General features: G+C 29.5%; 2 protein-coding genes across 13 annotated transcripts in view; one reads left to right on the top strand and one right to left on the bottom strand.

Annotated features, from left to right (window-relative positions):
• Positions 1-68: 68 nt before the first annotated feature.
• On the bottom strand, positions 69-18,015 carry LOC143063129 (ciliary microtubule inner protein 2B-like). The gene is made up of 7 exons (XM_076235107.1): positions 17,778-18,015; positions 16,368-16,443; positions 6,701-6,830; positions 5,284-5,511; positions 4,533-4,722; positions 2,514-2,650; positions 69-2,055 (listed from the first exon to the last, which is right to left on the bottom strand). The coding sequence occupies exons 1-7, from the start codon at positions 17,861-17,863 to the stop codon at positions 1,943-1,945; spliced, it is 960 nt and encodes a 319-aa protein (XP_076091222.1). The 5' UTR covers positions 17,864-18,015; the 3' UTR covers positions 69-1,942.
• An 82-nt stretch (positions 18,016-18,097) lies between these two features.
• LOC143063126 (transient receptor potential cation channel subfamily V member 5-like) overlaps positions 18,098-25,621 on the top strand; it is a 41,128-nt gene continuing 33,604 nt past the window's right edge. For 6 of the 12 annotated variants that reach the window (XM_076235102.1, XM_076235106.1, XM_076235101.1 and 3 more), the window contains exons 1-2: positions 18,100-18,552; positions 20,367-20,384. In XM_076235102.1, coding sequence (XP_076091217.1) covers positions 18,192-18,552; positions 20,367-20,384 — 379 coding nt within the window. In that variant the 5' untranslated portion in view covers positions 18,100-18,191. Of the gene's footprint in view, positions 18,553-20,366; positions 20,385-25,621 lie in introns of all 12 variants that reach the window. The other 6 variants (XM_076235103.1, XM_076235105.1, XM_076235097.1 and 3 more) reach the window with 3 other exon arrangements.

The raw sequence follows: 25,621 nt of genomic DNA, 5'->3' as shown, positions 1-25,621 counted from the left end.
ATTCATTGCAGGCTAGATCATAAAAATACATTGTAAACCTTAGTTTGAATATATATATATATAAGACATTTCAATGTTAAAATAGTTTATTATCCTGAGCTTATGTCTATATATGATACTCTCCAAAAAAGGTTAATAGCACAAAACAATTCCACATATATTATGTTCCAAAATGATTATGCGTCCTCTATTCCACATAAAGAAAAAACATGAAAATATTTCTTTATTTATAGTGAGAAAACTATATGTACTGAAAGAATAAGTGCTCAGGTTAAGACAAGTGTTAAAAGAAAGTTTTGAAATTAATTTGAACAAATTGGGTATTGTGACATTTTCTGTAAAAAATGAAAATGTCTATTTCGAAGAACACTATCAACTGATTATTTAAAAAAAACACAACAACACAAAAAATGACATATTTTCATAACGGTATTGCAGTTTTCTTGTCATTCAAAACATAATTTGTATTTTGGTGACATCAATAAACTTATAGTTTTCTTGTCATTCAAAACATAATTTGTATTTTGGTGACATCAATGACTTATAGTTTTCTCACTTTAATAACAACACAACTTTTTATTTTATTATTTTCTATAGGATCTAAGAATTGAGCAATTAAAGCAAATAGGAAAACTTTTAGGAAATTCTCATACATCCAAGGCTGCTAATATCTATACACTCTGACATGAAATAGGTTTAATCGTAACTATTTACAACTGCATGTGAGAGTTAATAAGTGCATGGGCAGTAAAATAACACAAATAAAATAAAAATATCAAAAATATTATGTAGAAGTAAAATAACAGTACATGGTACTTGATTTATTATTTCAATTTTTATATTGCGGAAAACAATTCTTTCCATGTTATAAATAAAATTAAGAGATCTGATATCTTCAAGTCGTACATGAATTTAACTTTGGCACTTAAATCAAGTTCTTTCCTCCATCATTTAAAGTTTCATACTTAGTTTTGGCTGCCATATTAACAAGACAAAAGACTTAAAAAGTAAGTTCTTTTTAATAAAGCTTTATTGTTATCATTAACAAACAGACTGAGGAATTATCATACAAGGCTGGTATATATCCTGTTTCTGACGTGTAGCACAGCTACAAAATTCAGAGCACCTGCCTTGTATAACATAAAATATAATTCTGTTTCCTATCGAAAACTGCTCCCATTAATTTTTTTTATTTTGAGCATAAGATCCATTTCTCATTAATTGAGAAGAAACACAAGTTTGATTAAAGTATTGTTGATACATGCACTGAAAGTAATACAAGATATATCACAGAATGGTTAATACAATAACAAAACAAATAAACAATAACAAAACACAATGGAATGTTAAAATAAAAATAGTACTAAAATATCATCACAGACATAATTTGATGAAAGGCAAAACATAGAAAGCATGTTTAACATGGACGGAAATAAATAACAGTACCTCAAATGAAAAAAATTGATAAAAAAAAATATGTTTAACATGAAAAAAAATTGATAATAATCTTTATGCACTTATCATCAGGAATAATCAAATATTTTTCAATAGCCACTAAAATAACTGACAAAATCACACAGGGGCTGATACTTTTGATTAGTAAAATGCAATATACTGAACAATTAGTCTTATTTGAATCCATCTCTAAAAATCAACATTGATTCATATTATAACTGATAGGCCTCTAAGTTTCTTTTTATTAATACTTTTTTTTTCCTTTTTTGTACTTATAAAATCTTTTACCAACCTGACAACATAATATTACACAGATTTTGTAGACCTACATATATTGTTGAGATTGCTTAATTCACGTTATTTAAATATAAAATACTACACATGATTTTATAAATGCACTTTAGTTAAAGCTCTACATAAATGATAATTAATTAGTTATTCAGTCACCGTATTGATAAACTTATCAGAAATTAAGTCCATCCCCTATCTATGCCATTGTTTTTGAGCGAACATATGTTCCATAGTTTTCACTTTTGTGTCCACACACTGAAAGTTTTCTTGTTGTGTCTCCATAAGTGTTTCCAAACACATATCTTTTATCTGGAAAAGTAAACAGAGGTAAATTACTTAATTATTTCAGCATTTATGTTAGTGTGAAACATGTACATTTGTATAACCTTCAATTTATTTAGATGCATTTACATGTAATGCAGTATACTATATACATACACAAATGTACAAATATCATTGACTTTAAAGTATTTGATATCTAAAGAACTAGTTGTGTTGTATAAGACCAAACATTAGATAGTGACTAATTTGTATTATATAGTTCAAACCAATGGCATCGGTCAATTGGTCTACTGGGGGAAAAATGTCAAGGTATGAAATATTCTGATTCTGCCGATAACAACTTAAGCATGATGCATCTGCTATGTTATAATAATAACTTTTAAGTCATCAAATTATCATTAGATGCTGCCGATTAATACTTTTACTCTAAATCTTTTCCCCATAATTACTAAATTACAAGGTATTATTTATTAAAATTGGCTTACGTGGTATATATCCTGTATATTTAGGAATCATGCCATCGTTTTGATATAATCTTCTGTATGAAGATGTACCAAAGTCTACACTAGCACTACCCATGGGTGGGTGTGGACCTGTCAATCCTAAGGTTTCTGCTGGTACGCTGAAAAAAAAACAAGAGATATATAAATCATGGCTGAATTTGTAAATATTTTTTTGTTACATTTAAAATTTGTTTTGGTTTCTTTCAACTTCATTGCAAAGTCTTACAATTTGTCACTGGAATAATTTGAAAGCATTTATTATCTTCTGATTTCATAAAAAAATTGGTTTACTGTGTGCCAGTATAATTCACTTTAATACTTGAGTATTTGTTTAAAGTTAATGTCTGTATATTGACCTATCAAATCTATCTTCATTTGACTGATAGTTTTTTTTTATTTGTAACCTTTGTTTTCTGCTGATTCATTACCAAAATCAATATTATGGCTTATCAAATGGATTTTTCTAAGAAAAAAGCTTTATATTTTGCAATAATTCATTTGTTCATGGTTTGAATATCCAGCAAATCTTTAGGATAGCAGCATGTTAATTAGGAGATATGAATATATAAGTGTTTTTCCTAACCTTTTTAAAGCTTGTGGAATCTCTGATCCTGCAAATCTTTAGAATAGCAGCATGTTAATTAGGAGATATGAATATATAAGTTCCTAACCTTTTTAAAGCTTGTGGAATCTCTGATCCTGCAAATCTTTAGGATAGCAGCATGTTAATTAGGAGATATGAATATATAAGTTCCTAACCTTTTTAAAGCTTGTGGAATCTCTGATCCTGCAAATCTTTAGGATAGCAGCATGTTAATTAGGAGATATGAATATATAAGTTCCTAACCTTTTTAAAGCTTGTGGAATCTCTGATCCTGCAAATCTTTAGGATAGCAGCATGTTAATTAGGAGATATGAATATATAAGTGTTTTTCCTAACGTTTTTAAAGCTTGTGGAATCTCTGATCCTGCAAATCTTTAGGATAGCAGCATGTTAATTAGGAGATATGAATATATAAGTTTCTAACCTTTTTAAAGCTTGTGGAATCTCTGATCCTGCAAATCTTTAGGATAGCAGCATGTTAATTAGGAGATATGAATATATAAGTTTCTAACCTTTTTAAAGCTTGTGGAATCTCTGATCCTGCAAATCTTTAGGATAGCAGCATGTTAATTAGGAGATATGAATATATAAGTTCCTAACCTTTTTAAAGCTTGTGGAATCTCTGATCCTGCAAATCTTTAGGATAGTAGCATGTTAATTAGGAGATATGAATATATAAGTTCCTAACCTTTTTAAAGCTTGTGGAATCTCTGATCCTGCAAATCTTTAGAATAGCAGCATGTTAATTAGGAGATATGAATATATAAGTTCCTAACCTTTTTAAAGCTTGTGGAATCTCTGATCCTGCAAATCTTTAGAATAGCAGCATGTTAATTAGGAGATATGAATATATAAGTTCCTAACCTTTTTAAAGCTTGTGGAATCTCTGATCCTGCAAATCTTTAGGATAGCAGCTGGTTAATTAGGAGATATGAATATATAAGTTCCTAACCTTTTTAAAGCTTGTGGAATCTCTGATCCTGCAAATCTTTAGGATAGCAGCTGGTTAATTAGGAGATATGAATATATAAGTGTTTTTCCTAACCTTTTTAAAGCTTGTGGAATCTCTGATCCTGCAAATCTTTAGAATAGCAGCATGTTAATTAGGAGATATGAATATATAAGTTCCTAACCTTTTTAAAGCTTGTGGAATCTCTGATCCTGCAAATCTTTAGGATAGCAGCTGGTTAATTAGGAGATATGAATATATAAGTTCCTAACCTTTTTAAAGCTTGTGGAATCTCTGATCCTGCAAATCTTTAGGATAGCAGCTGGTTAATTAGGAGATATGAATATATAAGTTCCTAACCTTTTTAAAGCTTGTGGAATCTCTGATCCTGCAAATCTTTAGGATAGTAGCATGTTAATTAGGAGATATGAATATATAAGTTCCTAACCTTTTTAAAGCTTGTGGAATCTCTGATCCTGCAAATCTTGCATGTCTTGCTGTTTCTTGTGCAAACATTTCTAAACCTTTCTTTGTTGTCTGGTTGTATCTACATCCTAAACCTTGCTCAGTTGTTTTGATTCTAGGTATGTAACCACGGTAACCAGGAATAGGAGGTTCTGTCAAAGGTCTTTTGTTTTCTGAAGAAAAGAAAAAACAAACCTTAATTTAATTCAAATATTTCTAAATATGGAGTTATGATTTCAGAGAAAATGTTGAAAACATCTTTTTTTGAGTGAATATGTTTTCCATAGTTAGTTTTCCAGTACTCTCACCAACCCACAATTTAAAACTGATTGATTTAATTACATATATATAAGAAGACAATAAATTTTAATTTTTACATACTTTGGAAACCATCTTTAAAAAAGTTTCTTGGAGTGAGTAGTTCTCAGTGTTGAAGATCATAAGAGTGATTTCATTATAAAGATGTTTAAAAATTGGTTTGTGTATTGTAGTCTACATGTGTAATAGTATAGGGACATTGACAACAACATTTTTACAACCCCACAATTTAAAACTGATTGATTTTGTTATATAAATAGACAATCAATTCTCATCTGTGAAAAGTTTTAAATATGACATGTTTTAATCATATATTTTTTATTTAATTTTTATACTTATATCTTTTTTTCTATTGACCATTTCCTATACCAGCATTGGAATGGGAGATAAATCACTGACTTTACTAAAAAACCTACCTAACAATATTTCTCTTTGTGGGTGCGTATCTCTGTACATATTTAATTTGTCTCGTACTTCTGGGTCAAAAGATATAGCCCTTAGTCGTGGATAACCACTGACTTGTTTTTGTAAGTCATTTAATTTTGCATCATGATATTTATAATTGGTTAAATGCTGATCTATACACACATCACAGTCTTCTTTATAAGTATTTCCAAATTTGAATGGCATCCTTGGTATATATCCTGAAAATAAACATTGGATTATTATTATCATAGAAAAATATATTGCCTATGAAAGAATATTCAGTTCTACAAAGATGATGCCCCTGCAGCATGCATGAATAAAGTGCCACAAACTTTTAATTAAGAAAGCAATGATGTTAAAGTTCAAATTGAAATGGTTGTCTGATAGACTCATTAGATGCCCCTGCAAAAATGGTTAAACATTTTGTCATGAGTAGAAAAGGAGTAGGTCTGGTAAGGGCCGATTTTGGCCTCAAATTTCAGGTTCATTTGACAAAAGATTTTGGACACTTTTTAAACACTTAAGTGTCTACTTCAGTTGTTTCAATTAGTTGATGTGAAAGATTTTAACTGATTTAGTCATTAAAAACGCTTCGATTCAAGCTTTAATATGAAAAATGTATCAAATATGCCAAAAATTGTCACTTTTCAGATGATTTTTATCAAAAATGAAAAAGGCCGCATCCGTGTTCATACTCAACCTTTATATATGTTATGTATTATCATCAAATACAACTTACATCATAATAATGAACACAAATGCGGCCATTTTCATTTAAGACGGAGTCTGTCTAAAATTTAACTAAAATGCTATAATTGTGAAGAATTCAATAATTTAGCATGACTTAATGATGCTAGAACCTGATATATGTGCATTGTATTGTAAACAAGAATGTGTCCTCAGTACACGAATGCCCCACTCGCACTATCATTTTCCATGTTCAGTGGACCGTGAAATTGGGGTAAAAACTAATTTGGCATTAAAATTAGAAAGATCATATCATAGGGGACATGTGTACTAAGTTTGAAGTCGATTGGACTTAAACTTCATCAAAAACTACCTTGACCAAAAACTTTAACCTGAAGCGGGACAGACGGACGGACGAACGAACGGACAGACAGACGGACGAACGAACGGACAGACGGACGCACAAACCAGAAAACATAATGCCCCTCTACTATCGTAGGTGGGGCATAAAAACAGCTAATATTTACGTAGCAGAAGTATTTTACCTCTAATGAATAACTAAAAGTTTACATTTTAACAATTTTGTAAAACTGCTATATTTTGGGGCCAAAAACGGGTCTTACTGTACCTACTCCTTAAAGAAATCAAAGTCATTATAATATGCATATTACCAATGTATGTATGTATACTAACTTTCTTCATAGTATAATAGTAACTTACCTGTGTAGCCAGGCACCATGTCTTGTGTATATTTATTATCACCAGTAGATTCTGGTAGCTGAGTGGTTACCCTGGGTATATATTGTGGATGAGCAACAACATTACTGGTTGGTGCAACATGAATAGTGCCCTGAAATAATAAAATAGAAATATACAATTATTAAGTTTAAAATAAAGAAAACGTAAAGATGTGAATAATTTTCTTCTGTAACTTTCAGAAAACTTCTAACCATGTGGACAGTCTGAAAACAAAGTACATCTACTATCACATGAGCTTTGTTCAATCTGACATGCATAACATTTACATTTAGCAGGGGACATTTATATTTTTCAACAATATGTCTATACTATATGTTTAGATGGAAAGAGTCTAAAAAAAGTTTTGATTAGCTTGATCAAGTTTTTATTTATTTCATGTATTTATGACTTCCAGAAATCTGACATACTAAGCAGACAAAGTAAACTGAGACATGTTTATATCATGTATATGGGTATCCATGAGGTTCTTGATGCAGTTGGGTTGAACTCAAACATTTCTTCATTTAATATAAGACATGTTAGATATACATTTTTAGAAGAAAAAAAATGCACCTGCTATGATAGCTAAAAATTATGGAGATATTGTCACAACAACCTTCCCGTCAAAAAATGTCTTATATATTGACAACATGGATTTACCCACTCAAGTCCTAACACAATCTCACTTTGAACATATTGAAGTGATTTATAATATTGAAAATCTGACAAAATGATGTCATTTAACAAATACTTTAACAGCTAGTAAACTATCCATAGCAAACATATCATTTATACTAATCGAACATCAAAATTTTAAAGAAAAACTTGGCTGGACAAATAAATAAATTGCCAATTATTGAATAAACTTTTGGTCAATTCAAGATAACTTTATCAAAACTGATATGTCAGAGTGTAAACAATCTCTTGAGTGACCAGCTCTTCAATGGTGGGTCAGACTACAAACACTTAAATCTTACTATGTTGTTTTGAACATCAGAGATTTTCAAACTGTTGGAATGAAAAGAACATGAAATAATAAATGTAGTAAACTCCATGGTCATTTAGATATGAAAAAAGACTTTCATCATTAAGCATTTTTTGAAGGAGAGGCTATTGACTCACAAATGTTGCCATAGCCTGAGTCCAGTAGAAAGAAAATACATTAATTTTAATTTACTTTTGCTTACTTTTTAACCAGTAATTAATTATAATCAATTTCTATTCATTATACCATTTATATGTTTTTATCCCCCACAGTACTAGGTTTTAAGATCTGTAAATTAAAAATTTAATGAGAATAATGCAACTGAATGAGACTCAGTACTGCATCAATAAAAATTTGCATTCTGACATTTAACATACACATATATCAGTTGATACAAGGCTTTTCCTCAAATTGCAATAATCAATCTTGTATTTTTGTTCTGTCTTCAATAATCTGAATAATAAGTGCACGTCATAATTTCTGAATTCACAGTATTTCACAATTTAAAGAAAATCCCCATGCAGTACAATCAAAATTGTCTGTGAAAATTAAATAATCTTGGCAACCCCAACAAAATTTTCTATCACTATAATTCAACAATAAATTTGAGGTTCTTGTAGTTTCAGATTAGAATAATAGTACTTGAAAGTTTGAATGATTTAATGCAAACTGTTATTTGTTTTTGATCTTAACATTACGATTTGATTTAGGAGTTAAATTACCTATATACATCCCAGCCATTTAAACATGTTAAGCACAATTGGGGAATCTCTTATTGAAAATGTCATTTGGTTAACAAAAAAACACTGAACAGTTTCTATGATATAACGTCTTAACTATCCCACACATTTATATAAAGGGAAAATTTATAGATGAAACATTTTAGTTATTAAATATCTTTACTTTAAGTTAAATCATTTTATTCATAACGTGGCATTTAAATTTTGCTTGCATTAATGTCATATTTTTACGAAGAGATCAGTTTAAAATATAAGTTTTTCCTTTCAATGATAAATTATTAAGTTAAATTTGATAAAACTAATGTTCATGTACATACATTTGATCAGTTTTATATCTCAACATAAGTCTGGGCGGGTTAACATTGATTTAATGGAGATGTATTCATGTAGACTTTAGAGTCTACATATCATAAATAGTCTATTTTTCTGATATATCTTGGTAACTTGTTGCATAATCTTCGCTATGTTTAAAATTTAATTTGGCTCGTTTTATCTTGTTTCAATGGGAGGGTTTGGGAGAAATGAGACATAAAATTGGAAGTGGAATGGCATTTAAATCAACAGGGTATATTTAAACGATTAAAATTTGCCCTAACTTCATATTCATGATTTGTGAATTTTTAATGCTCAAACTTTATATTTATATCACAAAGTACTGAAACTTGAATAATAATTTGAGAACTTAAAAATAATAAGGTGGTATACCGCATGGGAGTATACATGAAAACTACTTTGCCAAAATATGGCATGATATGAACCACCACAAGGCAGCTCTTAAACAATGCTTTCAGATTATCAGGGAAAATATTGGGTAGACTTTAGTTACGGGAGATAACTCTTTAAATCAGTTATATGTTTGTAAAAGTCAAATTTTTCTAATGTATTTTAAGCATTTATCTGAAACAGATTGGAAATAATCGATGTAACAAAGAAGCTAAATATACATTTATGAAAAAGGTTGACACAAACGTACTGGTGATTTTAAGAGTTATTTCCCTTAGCCTAGGTCTAACGCCATGGTAAACCCCTTATGTGAAAATTCACATTGGTAAATTGCATAACTGCATCAAAATTTGCTGACTTGATCGAAATCTAGACCTATCAGTATCATGTTCTGCCATTTTACAATCCAATTTGGTTATGAAATAAAGACACCAGCCTAAAATAACAATTGAATACTGAAAAATTTTCAATAAAAAATTTATTAAAATGAACCAGCCTTTTATTATATGGTAAGAGACATTATTAAAGTTTAGAAGTGTCTATAGTAATATAAACCCTTTTTTTATTAATTGAATTTTTTTGGTAATCTAAAATCATTCTTACAATAAGATTGAAGTATATTAAAGCCTGGAGATCAACTAATAGTTGGAATATAAAATGTCATTTCAACTGTAAAATTTGAATGTAAAGAACTAATGCAGACAATATAATCAGATTATACAAGCATTTTTAAAGTGTTATTAAAGTTTTAAAATATTAAGAATCCGTGTTGATTAACCAAATGTTAATCCCATCAGAATAAATTACCAATTGCAATTAATTCATATCAATGAAATAAAATCTAAAATGTGGAGATGTAATTTCTATAAATGGTCGCATTAGATCGATTATGCATAGTGAAGTAATTAAGGTCTTAACACATACAAAGTGGTTTTATAAGGACCTACTTAGCATAATCTATAAGCAATATAAAAATGCACTGCTGAATCCTCTACACTATATATTTAAACTTGGTCAGTCCTAATTCAGGCTAGGTTAAGGTTAAAGGTAAACTTTGAACTGAATGATGTCAAATTTATACAAGATTACAAGTGTGGTCTAAAAAGATAAAACATAAAAATATTAGCTAAAATGTTTCTAACAAGTCTTTAAAACGTGACTATAAATTGACATCTTTACAAGAATTGCCAATACATGTGTTTCTGCTTATTTCTGATGGGGTCCTTTTAATGTTTAACTAGGATCATTTACATGTATTCACCAATATCAACTTAAGCTTATTGTTCTTTATGATATTTCTTAGGAAGGAGGGATACAACAACATGTTTTCCTTATAATATGATGCTAGAAGTTCTGAACAATGCATTGTCCCTATAATTTTGTACATTGTGGAATACATGTACATGTATGTGGTACATGTATCATATCTTGACACATCCCAGTGGGAAATAATTATAGAATAAAATAATAAGATGTGGTATGATTGCTAATGAGATGACTCTCCACAAAAGACCAAATAACATAGAAATTAACAAGTACAGGTCACTGTACATCTTCAACAATCAGTAAAAATAATAAAACATAGTCAGCTATCAAAGTCAAAGAAATGACAAATGTAAAACAATTCAAAGAAGAAAACTAACGGGATGATTTATGTACAAATAATGAAAGAAAATCAAATATGATATAAGCAACAAACTGAATTACTAGCTCCCGACTCAGGACAGGCACATACAGAATGTTGTGGGGTTAAAATAGTGTATAAATATAACCTTGAAGTAGTTGAAAATTGTTTAAAAAATTCATGCAAAATACAATTTTTATGTAAAATATAGCATTATACATGATCCAAAGAAAAAACTTAAAAAAAAAAAACCCAGTTAATTGATGATCTGATTGACATATACATTGATTGTTTTATACAACATCAACATGTACATGTGCATTATTCAGTGTGTATGTTCAATGCAAAAAAATGGTCACAATGGATACTATTATGTCTGGCCTTGCTGATGATCTGAAGAGGAGGTTTTGGTCAGGATCCAAGGCAACTAGTTGGAAGGTATGAATTACCTCCCCTTACTAAGGATGTGTATTGCATGTTTCTATGGTCAACTAAGCCTTTTGTTGTTTTTTAAAAGATTTCCTTGGATCACATATACATAATATCAATCATCTGGAGTTTAAAGTTTCTAAAACCTGTAATAACACATAAATGTAAAATTTCACAAAATTTCTCTAAATTGCAATTAGCCATAACACCAGCAATTACATTACAAAAAAAACTTTAATTAAATTTCATTTAAATTGCTTAATACATAGGCATCAACCTTTGATTGTATGTTCACTGCTACCAATTTTTCACATTAAACTTTTCTATTCACTGCCTAGGTCAATATTTAAATTCAGTAAAATAAGAATCTGTTTGCATATATAGTTGTTCAAATATATATTTAAAGGGACATTTGTATAGTGACGAATTAAAATTACAATCCAATCATCCCTAAAACAAATAAACTTATATTGAATTTTACTGCAAATGTTTAAATGTCTAAGGTTTGACGGCTCATACATTGTTTGTAATTTGTTTTTCCTTTTTTAATTATGACAGAAATGTATTAATCCATAACAACCCTATGTGTCTTCAAAAAATATTTTAATAAAGTATGGAGACAAAAAAACTTATGTTTGCTGAAACTTTCCTCAGTGTACACATTTTTCATATTTTATATATGTAAAAGAAAACTTTCAAACTGTTCTATTTTCCTTTTTTTCAAAAAAATTCACTAAATCATTGGTTATTTTTTATATTCACAAGGAGAAAGCAAGATACATTTTCGATGTCTACTTTTTTGGCCTTCTAATATCAAAAGATAGTATGTGTCTACCAAATCAATAAGTCTGTAAGGCTGTAATATATCATTTTTAAGTCATGTATATTTTGAATGTTGTCTTATCAACATGGATTGCTTTAAATTTCTCCCTCTATAACTGCCAAAATAGCCTTGTTGTAATGTTTTTTTCATGCATTTTAAGATATGATTGATTGATTGGTGTTCAATGCTACTTTTAACACTATGGTACTAAGCTGTAGTGTCTGGAGAAAACCATTGACCTTTGGAAGGAAGGAAAACTGACAATCTTAGTCGATTAAGATTGAAGTCCAGTGCACCTGCGCTGTGCAGGATTCAAACTACATGTATAAAATTGAGAATGGAAATGGGGAATGTGTCAAAGAGACAACAACCCGACCAAATAAAAAACAACAGCAGAGAGTTGTATAGTACGTTTGACTTCTATAAATCTTCAAAAAATAATTCTTAAAAATTAATTTTTAAAGATAAATATTTTTTTTCTTCATGTATGTTAATGTATGATATATACGAACTCTGACTATGAATATCATAATTTTAAACCTATAATCAAGAAAGTTACTCATTAGGTCTCTATGTTACTTCAATTTATTTTAATGATAAAATACTCAATGGAGTACGTATGAGTAGTGTAACAGCCTTCCATTCAAAACAAAAACATTAGACATGTGCTCTTAACCTGTTTCATTGTACCATGTGACTTTACTCATTTAAATAACTCTGGTCATGTGTGCATGCTTTTGTATTCCGACCGTGCAAGGGCTGTATATAGCCAGTCAAAGTCGTTAAAAACTTCCATTTGTTTGCTTTTGTATTTCTCATTGAATACAGAAAGCTCAGTAATCACATGACCAGAGTTATTTATTCATCCTACAACAGTTTACAAGCTGTTTATGCCCGCAATTTCGCGGATGTGTTCTAGTATAAATTATATATAAAGATGTTGATATTGTTAAAATATTTTTTTTGTTTAATCAAATTTGCCAATAACCCATCTTCGCTAGCCAAGGGTTTAGGATCCACTTCCTTGGCTAGCGTAGATGCCAATAACCATGATAACTGTGTTAAAAGGTCATTTTATATCAAATATCATATGACAAACAAATTTTGAATTTTCAATAAGAAATTATGCAGTGTGAGTGATAGCACAATTAACATTTCTGCAATGAAATGTCATATCTTTCAAGGTTTAATTAATCATTTTAATATTTCATAGGACAAGTAATGGCTGTTATCATCCCTCCTTTTTTGTATTACAATGTTCATTATTTCAGGATCCGATTTTATCACAAAAGTTTTGGATATAAATTTTAAATCAGAAAACTGTATAATTATGATCGTGATAATGCAAATTTATAAAATTAAACAAAGTGTAATTCAAAGTAATGCCCTTTTGTGTCAGAACAAATCTGAAAGTCATATTCATCTAAAACCATGTTGTTAAAAGTTAATGTGGCAATTAATTTTGTTTAAAATATCATATACACTTATTTATTCAACAAATTTGTTTGTGCCATAAAATCCTTTGTACACCGATTTACAACCAACAAGGTAAACTTTGATAAAATGAAAGTACTTCAAATCTGATTACTAATCAATTCCTTGGAACAAGAAAACTTATTTTCCTTGACAATCATAGTTAAATGACACTGTAAAAAGATTTTACTACAATTTAAATATCTACTTCACATCTTTTTAAATCTTATACCGCCAGTTTTAAATATTTTGAAACTTTTTAAGTATGTAGTAATATTACTTCTTCAACCCTTATTACCTAAAGCAGAAAATTCTTTTAACGACAACATAAGTTTGAAGTAAAAAGTATTTATATGATATCACCAATGATCTCTAAGAAATTCTTATGCAAGTATCAAGGATGCTTAATCAAGGTTGGGCGGTAAATACCACCCCCGGTATTTACCAGTGGTATTTACCGGTATTTACCGCCCCGGACAATACTCCCCAAGTGGTCAATACTGGCAAATACTGGTCAATTGAAATTTTCATGGTTGTTTCTACTATTAATTGAAGTAAAATCTTGATAAAAAGTCAAATATAATGTGTCAGCTTATAAAATTAATGAATTTGATATGTTTTATTCATTTATATAACACTTATTCTTACTGATTTAAAATTTAGTTTTTATGAATTATGACATTGCATACTTCATTGTACTTAAGATATATATATATACAAATTTATATTTGATTTCAACATGTTTAAATCAATATATTTTTATTCAAAATTATGATTTTACAGGTAATTAAAATTAAAGGTAAATAAAACTACAGGTAAATGAAGTTACATGGGTCTTTTTACCTATCACCTGGCATTGCTATGTGTGAAAATTTAATTACTAAAACAACAGCCTCCAATAAAAGTTGACAGTACATGGGTTGAAAGTAATAAAATTGATATATGAAGACTCCCTTAAACAATAAATTATTTCCTGTTTATAGCTATTTAACTGTGAGATAAAAATCTTCTTCATGCTGGAAATGGAAATTTGAAGCAGGGACAAAAAGTTTTTATCTTTTACTATAATTTTATGTACACATTAATCAATGAAAGCATTAAAAATTCATAAGGGTTCCACGGAACCCAGTGTCTCGCCTACGTTTGCTGTTAATCACAGACTCAAAAAAAATGAGGAAAAACATCAATAAAAATTTCCCTCTCGATACTGTCTTTTGATTGAAAGAAGCTTCCAAGTTTGGTAAAAAATCCAGGATAGTTTATGAATCTAATAAATGTTTTATAAACTTTAACTGCAGACTGTATGTAATGTTAACTGGAAGAAAAACTAAGTCCATTTATAAGTAAAATACGGAAAAAGTGAATTTTTTTTTTTACAAAATTTACTTCTGAATAATATCTTATGATCAGAAACAAGCTTTTGTCTAAGTTTGGTAGAAATCCAGGATAGTTTAAGAACATTATAAAAATTTTAAAAACTTAAACCACAGAGTGAATGTTTTGTTTCTGGCAAAAAAACTAAGTCCATTTATAAGTAAAATACAGAAAAGTGGAAATTTATTTTTACAAAATTTTCTTCTTGATACTATCTTATGATCATAAACAAGCTTCTGTCCAAGTTTGGTACAAATCAAGGATAGTTTATGAAAGTTATCAAAATTTTAAAAACTTTAACCACAGAGTGAATGTAATGTTTCCTCGCAGAAAAACTAAGTCCATTTATAAGTAAAATACGGAAAAGTGGAAATTTATTTTTACAAAATTTTCTTCTTGATACTATCTTATGATCATAAACAAGCTTCTGTCCAAGTTTGGTACAAATCAAGGATAGTTTATGAAAGTTATTAAAAATTTTAAAAACTTTAACCACAGAGTGAATGTAATGTTTCCTTGCAGAAAAACTAAGTCCATTTATAAGTAAAATACGGAAAAAATGGAATTTTATTTTTACAAAATTTACTTCTGGATACTTTCTTATGATCATAAACAAGCTTCTCTCCAAGTTTGGTAGAAATTCAGTATAGTTTAAGAAAGTTATTAAAATGTCAAAAACTTTAACCACAGAGTGAATATTTGTGGACGCCGCCGACGACGACGACACCGACGCCGACGGAATGTAGGATCGCTTAGTCTCGCTTTTTCGACTAAAGTCGAAGGCTCGACAAAAATGATTTGAACACTTTCTATATAAATTAATTATTAATTGTAATTATAATTGATCAAGTAGATAGTGGTTTTTATAGTAATGACCACTAAAAATTTCAATTGACCAGTATTTGCCGGTATTTCCCAGTATTTGCCAGTATTTCCCAGTAAATACCGGTATTTACCACTGGCATGGTCAATACTAGTATTGACCGCTTTTTTGCCAACCTTGTGCTTAATGCTACAACTCATTATCCTAATCCCATTATAAATGTGAAATGTCTTTAAGGGTTTTATCAAAATTAAATTTTGTTTCATTGACTTCAGCCACATGGTTCTTTTTAAAATTCCTCTTTGCCAAGAAGGGTATGAAAATGCTATTTGGAGATTCCAAGAATACTGATTTACATTTAGACAATCATTACTTGATAATAAGCACATCTGGTCGTCAGTTTATCCTCATTGACAGTTCCATTTCTTGGTGTTTTTTGAAAATTACTGTTTACTTTCTTCAAGTTGGTCCTAGAGCAATAGAAAGTTTTTTACAAGTAGGGAACAGACATTCTGTTCTTATATTCATATGTAGTTGAAATATAACCTCTGGTCTATTATATTTTTACCCCTGTTTAACATGTTTAATGTATATAGATAAAGGAAGATGTGGTATGAATGCCAGTGAGACAACTCTCTTTAATGTGTATACATACCTCGGCCAGCTCGTGAGTGTCTGTTCCATAGGTTTTGCCAACTCTGTATTTGATTTGTGGACAGTATCCTCTATATCTGTACCAGAAATATAAAAAATAAAATGTCCTATTAATTTTGTAACACTTTTTTAACCATAATTCAATGAAATTATACTTGAAAAATCCTTAGCTTGTACACATACATTTGTATTACATTAAATATAGATTGGAATAGATAAGACCATAATTGGTATTGACTCATTACACACTCAATGAAATTTATTTTTAAATTAATTCATATACCATTATATATATTATTTGTTTTTATAGATATAGGAAGATGTGATGTGAGTGCCAATGAAACAACTCTCCATCCAAATAACAATTTATTAAAGTAAACCTTTATAGGTTAATGTACAGCCTTCAACAATATATTATATGCTTATACAAAAAGGATACATACAATAATTTACCTATTTAATTTTGTATAAAAAAAAACAATAAAACAATAAAAACAAAAGTTTTCATATGTTTTTGTTTGTTGTTCAAACAGACCTCCAATTTGGTACTTGAATGCAATTTGCGTACTGTTAGGTATGAAGAGCACCATAATTGGTCCATTATCAACTAATTACTGTGTATTCAATGATCTATGAAATGCATTTGATTTTTTGTTGTTTTGAGAGTTAGTTCTAATCCTGCAACATGTTTTCAAGTACAAATGTATACATGTAAGCATATATATACAAAAGTACATTTAAAACACTTGCTTAACTTTTTTAACTTCAAGCAGGACAGATTTCCAAATAGTCATAAGGTGTCTTAATACACCTTATCGCTATTTGTCTGTCATTACTGGACATCACACAGGTTTCTGTAAAATTTTGAAATTATAATACAAAATATCTGACAATAAGGTGTACATATATATAGTTCAAGCGGGACAAATTCTCTGGTCAGGCCGGAATAGCAATAAGGTGTATAATTATGATTGCATGATTTCCAACGATGGTTGAGTAATGACTTCTTGTACAAAATGTGCTTTCTTTTTTCTAAACATTTTTTATTTTATATTTCATGCATTGTTTTTTCCAGATTTATATTTTCCATGCAATGTTTTAGCAATTTTTTTGGTACCTTTTTTTCCCTCATATTTTGACAATGTTTGATGTTCATATCCATCTTTACCATGTCCAACATCTTTTAATATTTTCTTTATATTACTAACTAGCAAATTATCAAATAATACTTAATTCACAACAGCTCAAAGTACATGTCAAACATATTTATAAATGAGCTGACATTTGCATTATTATAGTCTATAGATGTCGACCCCTGTATTAAGAGGCTGCATGGCAATGAACTGCCATCAAATGTATGTTAGTATTCAATTTGTTATTCTCTATCAAAACAACAGATCATATGACATACCCTGGCACATGTGTACCATCTCTCAAAGCAGCGAAATTTCGTCTTTGGTCAAGACTAGGTCCACCGCCAAAAGCTACTGTAGTCATTTTCTCTTGATGTAAAACTCCCCTACCGAGTCAACCTCTGTTTATAACACCTGTTTTAACTGATAATCCAGAGAAATTCCCACAATAATTGTTTGAATATAGATCGACTAGTGTGTTGTCTAGGGCGCTTTAAGTTGCTAAGGTGCTCTGCACTCGGCTGATCAACCAATAAAAATCGCTGCCTTACATGAACTACACGCACCACTGCTTCATCGATGTCATTTTAATTTACCGGAAATAAGGATACGCAAGCGCGGAAGAAAATTAAAGATGGAGGTTGTTTACACTTGATACGGATTTGTCCCAGAGGATTTAGAAAAAGTTTACAATGGGGAACACGACAGTTGTTGCTTCTGGTGTCAAACAGCAAGCTGATGCTGGGGCAAAAGAACTCTACAATCTTGTTGACTTAAAGGGAGGTGGGGAACTTGTTGAGTTAATGAAAAGAGCCAGGTGGACCAAAAATTTTAAGGAGATTGATGACAAAATTGCTGAAGTAAAAAACTTTCTTTATGATGAGGGTCGTGGAAAGAAAATACCAATAGTTGATTTAGTCATGATGAGAAGCCAAGAGAGAGATAGTCGCAAACCAAAAATAGGGAAAGATAAACGTTTAAAAGAGAGGGACCTGGCTCTAATTGATATGAACTTTCCAGATGCAGAGGCTAATTATTTTAGAAATAAACCAGGTAAAAAAATCAATACATTGATTGGAACTCAGGTATATGCTGCAGGCTAATTATGTGCACCACAAGTACCTAGGGAATGCAAAGGAGTATGAAAGCCCATAAATTATGTAAAGCCACATGATAAAATCTTCAAATAAATATAAGAATTCAAATAAATTTTACACTTTTGTTGACTGCTACTTATTTCAAGAATGATGACAAATTAAGAAAGTTTGATATTTATAAGCTTAAAAGTTTGTTGTCAAATTTGTCTGATTACTCGCATTTCAATTTGTAAGGTCTATTTCCTTCTGAAAAAACATTGACCACACCCAATTTTTGAAACAAAACTTTAGAGTTCAGGCAAAAAATGTTAAAAATTATGATTTTCTCCATTATGGTGCATCATTGACACTACAATTGTATTAACATGATTGAAGCATCAGAGCTTTTTTTTGGTGTAGATCTGTCAGATATTTTTTATTTTAGTTACTGAAGTTAAATTTCACATACTGTGAGGGCCAATATGGACCCTTTATAAACCTACTCCTTTGTTCAAAACTCTTTGGTAAATTATGAAAATAACAAGTGCTAGCAAAATCACTGGTTTAATTTAAGAGACTTCAGGCTAGCAAAATCATTTTATGATATTCTGCATTTTTACCACTTTCATTGTACATGTTGTATGCTACATGTAATTGTGCACTTCATACATGTATTTAGAAACACTGTAGATTGTGTAGAAAATGTACATGTTGTGTCTCATTTTGTTTTAAAGAAAAAAACAGTAGAAAAAGAATAAAATGATTTGGACATTTTATCATGTTAATTAAAAAAAGCCTTTGAAGTACATGTAATTATGATTATATACATGATATATATAAATACAATTTTTTTATGAAAATTATCAATTTCAATTCTGCAATTGTTACATGTGTTACAAGTATTTTAACCCCTGATATAAATAATCAGGAATCAATTTGTAACTTTCAAATAAAAGTTATAAGTAAGGGACAGTCTCCACTAATTTGATAATTGTTATCACTAGTCATGCTACATTGTAGTTTATGATAAATTTATAGTGGACAAAAAACCTAGAAAAATGGGAAGATTAAATAAGCAAGTTAGTTATCTCATGAAAAATTCCATTCAACATAAAACATAAATGTACGATAGTGACAGCAAGCTATATAGACTGATTTGACCTATGATACATTGTGAGTCAAATAAAATAATATTTTTATATATCAGGTGATTATTTCCCTTTATTTTAGACCATGTAATATGTTACTTGAATTGTTACGTAAATGTACAAATGTACATGTATCAATTTATTTTCATAACAGACATGACAGATACAAGTTAAATTTATCACAAAATATATGAAAGGAAAGAATTTTCAGGATTAACACGCTTAATGTCATTATGTGTACAATACAACATACATTTGCATAATTATAAAGAATAAAAAGATAAAGTTATTTAAGCTGAAATTATATTTTGAAAAAAATGAAAGAAAAAAATTGCATAGCCAGTTCAACATGTTCAATACTATGTATCTAAATATAATTGTGTTAATTTTCTTGTGAATCGACTATAACTGGAATATAAATAACATTTTTTATATTTGGGCAGTTTTGATTTTGCCATTACTAGGACCAAATCTTTGGGCCATTTCTTTTAGTTATGTACATGTATACATATATGTATTTCTTGTCCATAATTCTGACTATTCTAAATAAGTTACAATTCAGACATCATGAGTTGTCTGTGTTATATGTATATGTTGTTTGTACTGTAGTGGATTTTCTGTAATTTCTTCACTTGATTTGTAGCTGACACCAATTTGCCAGGTAAGATTTCTGTTGCATAGCGCAAGTTGTCTCCCCTTATGATGATTTCTAATATGTTTCATGATGGTATGATGCACATTAAATTTCCAATATTTGACTTTTAATTTCTTTACAAATGTGGTGACTGCACTATCAACTCTAACTGAATCATCAAGGACAGGGGAGTTCATTCTTTTCTGGAGGCCAACATTTCCATTCTGTTATTTAAGATACAAGAATAGCAAATGTTACAAAAAAGTTAATGCACTCATATAACTTAATGTAATGGAAAAGTAGTTTTTTTGCAGTTACATAGTTGTTTTTTTAGAATCTTCTTCTGTTACTATTTACATTAGTTACATGTATGAATGAATGCATCAAAGAAATTTCTTCCAGACATGACTCCCCTTTTTAAGGTTCATTATAACCTTTTCGCAAATATGGCCATGTTTAAGGGTGGTATAAATGGGGGTACCTTCATGTTGAATCACGGTAAAATTTCTTGCCAAATGGTGTTAACGGTAATTTTTGGTTCATGACGATAAAATGTGCACTTCCTTTTAGACGATAAAATAATCGAATGATTTTGACTAACACTTTAAATTTTCCCCAAAAATAACGGGAACAATAATTATTTGAGACCTCTGACAAATCACAGTAAAATTTTGACGACCGCTAACGGTAACCGAAAATGACCGTTTGATGCCTGACGGTAAAGGGCATTACTACCAAGGTTGGGCGGTAAATACCACCCCCGGTGTTTACCAGTGGTATTTACCGGTATTTACCGCCCTGGACAATACTCCCCAAGTGGTCAATACTGGCAAATACTGGTAGATTGAAATTTTAATGGTTGTTTTTACTATTAATTGAAGTAAAAACTTGTTAAAAAGTCAAATATACTTAAACTTTAATCTTTATGCATGTGTCAGCTTATAAAATTAATGAATTTGATGTGTTTTATTCATTTATAACACTTATTCCTACTGATTTAAAATTTAGTTATTATGAATTATGATATTGTATATTTAAGATATATATAAAAATTTACATATATTATTTCAACATTTATAAATCAATATATTTTAATTCAAAATGTAGGATTTAACAGGTAATTAAAATTTAAGGTAAAAAAAAACTACAGGTAAATGAAGTAACATGTGTCTTTTTACCTATCACCTGGCATTGGTAGGTGTGAAAATTTAATTACTAAAACAACAGCCCCCAATACTAGTTGACAGTACATGGGTTGAAAGTAATAAAAGTGATATATGAAGACTCCCTTAAACAATAAATTATTTCCTGTCTATTTAACTGTGTGACAAAACCTTCTTCATGCTGGAAATAGAAATTTTGAAGCAGGGACAAAAACTTTTTATCTTTTGTATACACTCTAAGACATAAGCCCGAATTTCCAGCTACTTTGTAGCTGTGGTCTTATCAGACATCATGCTGATGCCAATTACCCCAGACCATGCATCATGCTGGGTTTGTTGATCTTAATCCCCCAAAAAACTGGTCACATACATATTATCATACTTAATATATACATCATTTTCAGTACAGTTACAAATGTGTATAATTGATTCCTAGTGAATATTGATATAGAAATTGATTAATAAAGTTTGATAATGTGAAAAGTAAAATCACAAAAATACTGAACTCCGAGGAAAATTAAAAAAGAAAGTCCCCAATCAAATGGCAAAAATCAAAAGTTCAAACACATCAAACAAATGGATAACAACTGAAAGTTATACATCTGGGGCCTGGTTTTCGAAAGTATCATAAGATATGTCATAAGATATATCTTAGGACATATTTTATGATCATCTTATGACCATCATATGATATGTCATAGGATGTAAATCAAAGCTGTCTTAAGAGAGTCATAGCTATGATGCTCTTATGACTGTCTTAAGTGAACATTATTTTCTATTATTTTAAATAATGTTTAAAAAGTATAAAATATAAGAAGGAAAATGTATGTATGAACATATTAGTTATTACTATTCTTAATATTTACGAATATTTTATTTTTTCATTATAATGAACCTGAAATTTTATACTAAAAGGAATTGAAATATGAGTTCACAATTTGTTTAAATTTAGTTTGTAATATATGTTTAATCTTGAACTTCGCTTTCGTGTATCATCATACATGCATTGTTATTTAACTGTGAATACTTTTTAGATTCGGTACATCGAGTACCCGCTTAACGAAATGCCCGTGCACATACGTAAATATAGTACTATTAAATATACAAGGAACGAAATAATATGATTATCTATTGTACAAAACCATAGGTTAGAAAAGAATTCCAAATTGTATGTCGCAGGAGATTCAAATGTTAATTCACGTAGTAATAAACTCTTTACTATTTAGCTAACCGAGAAACGCAACAAATATTTTTATTACAATTAATATGAAATTATGCCCAAAAAGTCATGAAAAGTAATTAAAATTTTAGCTGACAATCATAAGACAATCATAAGTCATGTCGCGAGAGGTCTTAAGTTTACGACAAAAGTTATGACAAATCGTAACTTAGAAAACATATCTTACGACTATGACATGTCCTAAGACCATCATAAGACATGTCTTTGTCATAAGATACTTTCGAAAACCAGGCCCCAGAAGTTGAAATAAAAACAGAAAACTATTACAGTAATTCTATTGTTTTGAAGAAAAAAGGGGGATTGTCATCTGGAGGTTTAATTGATTTTTTTCGTTTTCTGGTAATCAAATTGATTTTTTTTTAAATAAAAATCAGTTCTTTTGACCACATTGATTTGGTGTCACAAACCTATGCTGTGTCAAATATTCAATCACAGTCCAAATTCAGAGCTGTTTTAAGCTAAAATGTTGTGTCCATACTTGCTCGACTTGCCCTCCCCCTTTTTAAAAACATCTGGAGTTTTTACTGTTAATTTCTAGCTGTGTAAAGTTAACTTAGAATTAAAAGCAAGTAGCAAATAAAATTTAATTTCAGCATGTTTATTTTGATATAGTATAGAAAAACGTGAATTTAATTGAAATTGATAGAAAACTAAGAAAAATACCAGATTTAGATAAAAGGGGGAGGGCTAAAAAAGTTGTCTTTTGACCAATATCTATGGCATAGACCAGGGGCCGTGTCAACGAAGCTGTCCTAGGACTAGGACATATCTTAGGATGGTCTTAGGACACGTCTTAGTCCTAAGTCAGGTTAACGAAAGTCTCCTAAAATAAGATATGTCCTAAATTTGGTCCTAAAGTTAGGACATACAAATAGGTGTCTTAGGATAGTCCTAAAGGTTACAATGTCCTAAAACGTAATAAAAACAGCAAATATGGCATAAACTCAATACTAAGAATACTAATACGATATTAAACTATCAAACTGTTACAAGAATTAAATTAATAAAACATTTTTTTTTTCAATTTTTGTTAAAGATTCAATTGTATTACATTAAATTATTTCGTGCTGCCTTTTTTGAAGCCTAAAAAATACTATCAGTAAAGCAACATTTTTGCGACTTACCAAAACGGTGCAATAAAAATTTAAATATCGGAAAAAAATTACTTCTTTTTTAACTAATTCTCATTCGATACATGTAATGAAATCGAGTGGACCTAAGGACAAAACTATTTTACGTACTAAAATTGCAGCACGAATATCGCATTTAACAAAGTTTTGTGACTATTTACTTTTGTTTTCGTATTAAAATCATTTATATCTTCCATCATGAATTTAAATAACGTATTATTTAGTATTACGTTAAATCTTTAACTTTTATTTTGCGTTAATTGTTTTCCATATAAAAGTCATCCTCCCTCTTTTTACATATATAAATATTAAAATACAATAAATCTATGTCATAGAAATCTCTATATATTTTTTTCAATTAAATACATATATGTGTTAGGATGGTCCTAGGACCATCGTAGTTAGGACTGTCCTAAGACAGCTTTGTTTTACATCCTAAGACATGTCTCAGACACGTCCTAAGACCATCCTAAATAATGTCCTAAGACCTATCTTAGGACATATCCTAGGATACTTTCATTGACACGGCCCCAGATCATTTTTCAAAGTTAGGATAATCGTTTATGGTAATTTTTTAATTTTCCCTGATTTCACATCAGTTTGAAAGAAATCAAAGTTATTTAAGTTTATTAAATATAGAAAAAAAAAGTGAGGAACAAAATTATTTCATATACGTGTAAAGTTGTCATTAACATCGCAATAAACTAAACATGCATATAATTATTTTTAATATATATTTTTTCTTTAGGATTTTTTTTTTCAAATTTTATTGTTCAGAAATACAATGAAGCTAGGAGGAAAGACACAGAGAAATATAAATTTATAGCTTATATTTTGTGATTTACATCTGGTTATAATTAGTGAACCACTAAGAAAGTGTGTTCACATAATTTATATCTAACTGATTACTGATAACATGCTGAGATAGATTTATAGAAAAATATTAGGAAATCCGGGCTTATGTCTTAGAGTGTATAATATCATGTACACATTTATTAATCGATATAGATCCCTGTTTGAATTTACAAAAAAAATAGAATTGAAAGCATTAAAAAACACTTTCTATATTTAATAATTTAATAGTAATTATAATTGACCAGGTAAAGAGTGGTTTTTGCAGTAATGACCACTCAAAATTTCAATCGACCAGTATTTGCCGGTATTTCCCGGTAATTACCGGTATTTACCACTGTCATGGTCAATACTAGTATTGACCGCTTTTTTGCCAACCTTGATTACTACCCCCATATTTACACTACAAATTTCACTCAGAGTACAGACACACCTGTGCATCTTGAAAAGTTTTAGAGTATGGCCTAGATGAACCTTGAATATTTGTGAATTAATTTATGAAAAAAAAATTCATTTGATAATATTTGTAATAATTGTGTATTACATGAGTGACTACTAGCAATATATTTTAAGGTACTGGTGACTCTGCTTTCAGTTCAATCCAGTTGTTTAACACAAATTTATGTGAATGCACTGTGCCTTCATGTTAATGCTTACTTATTTTAAATCCCTTAACCCTTTCCTCCATGGGAATTTTTTTTACATGCTTGATTTGCATAGGATTTTTTCAATAAAAAAAAATCATCTGTTTTAAAGTATTATTGCATTGCAACAACAAATATTTCATCAATGAATTTTCTAGTCAGATATTCTCATGAATATTCTTTTCATATAAGATACAATTTTTTTAAGTCTGATAAAGTTTTTTCGTAGGCAATA

Source organism: Mytilus galloprovincialis, chromosome 2 (assembly GCF_965363235.1).
Source record: "Mytilus galloprovincialis chromosome 2, xbMytGall1.hap1.1, whole genome shotgun sequence".
Taxonomy (NCBI): Eukaryota; Metazoa; Mollusca; class Bivalvia; order Mytilida; family Mytilidae; genus Mytilus; species Mytilus galloprovincialis.
Note: the sequence above shows the minus strand (reverse complement) of the source record. Positions and strands in the feature narration are given on the sequence as shown.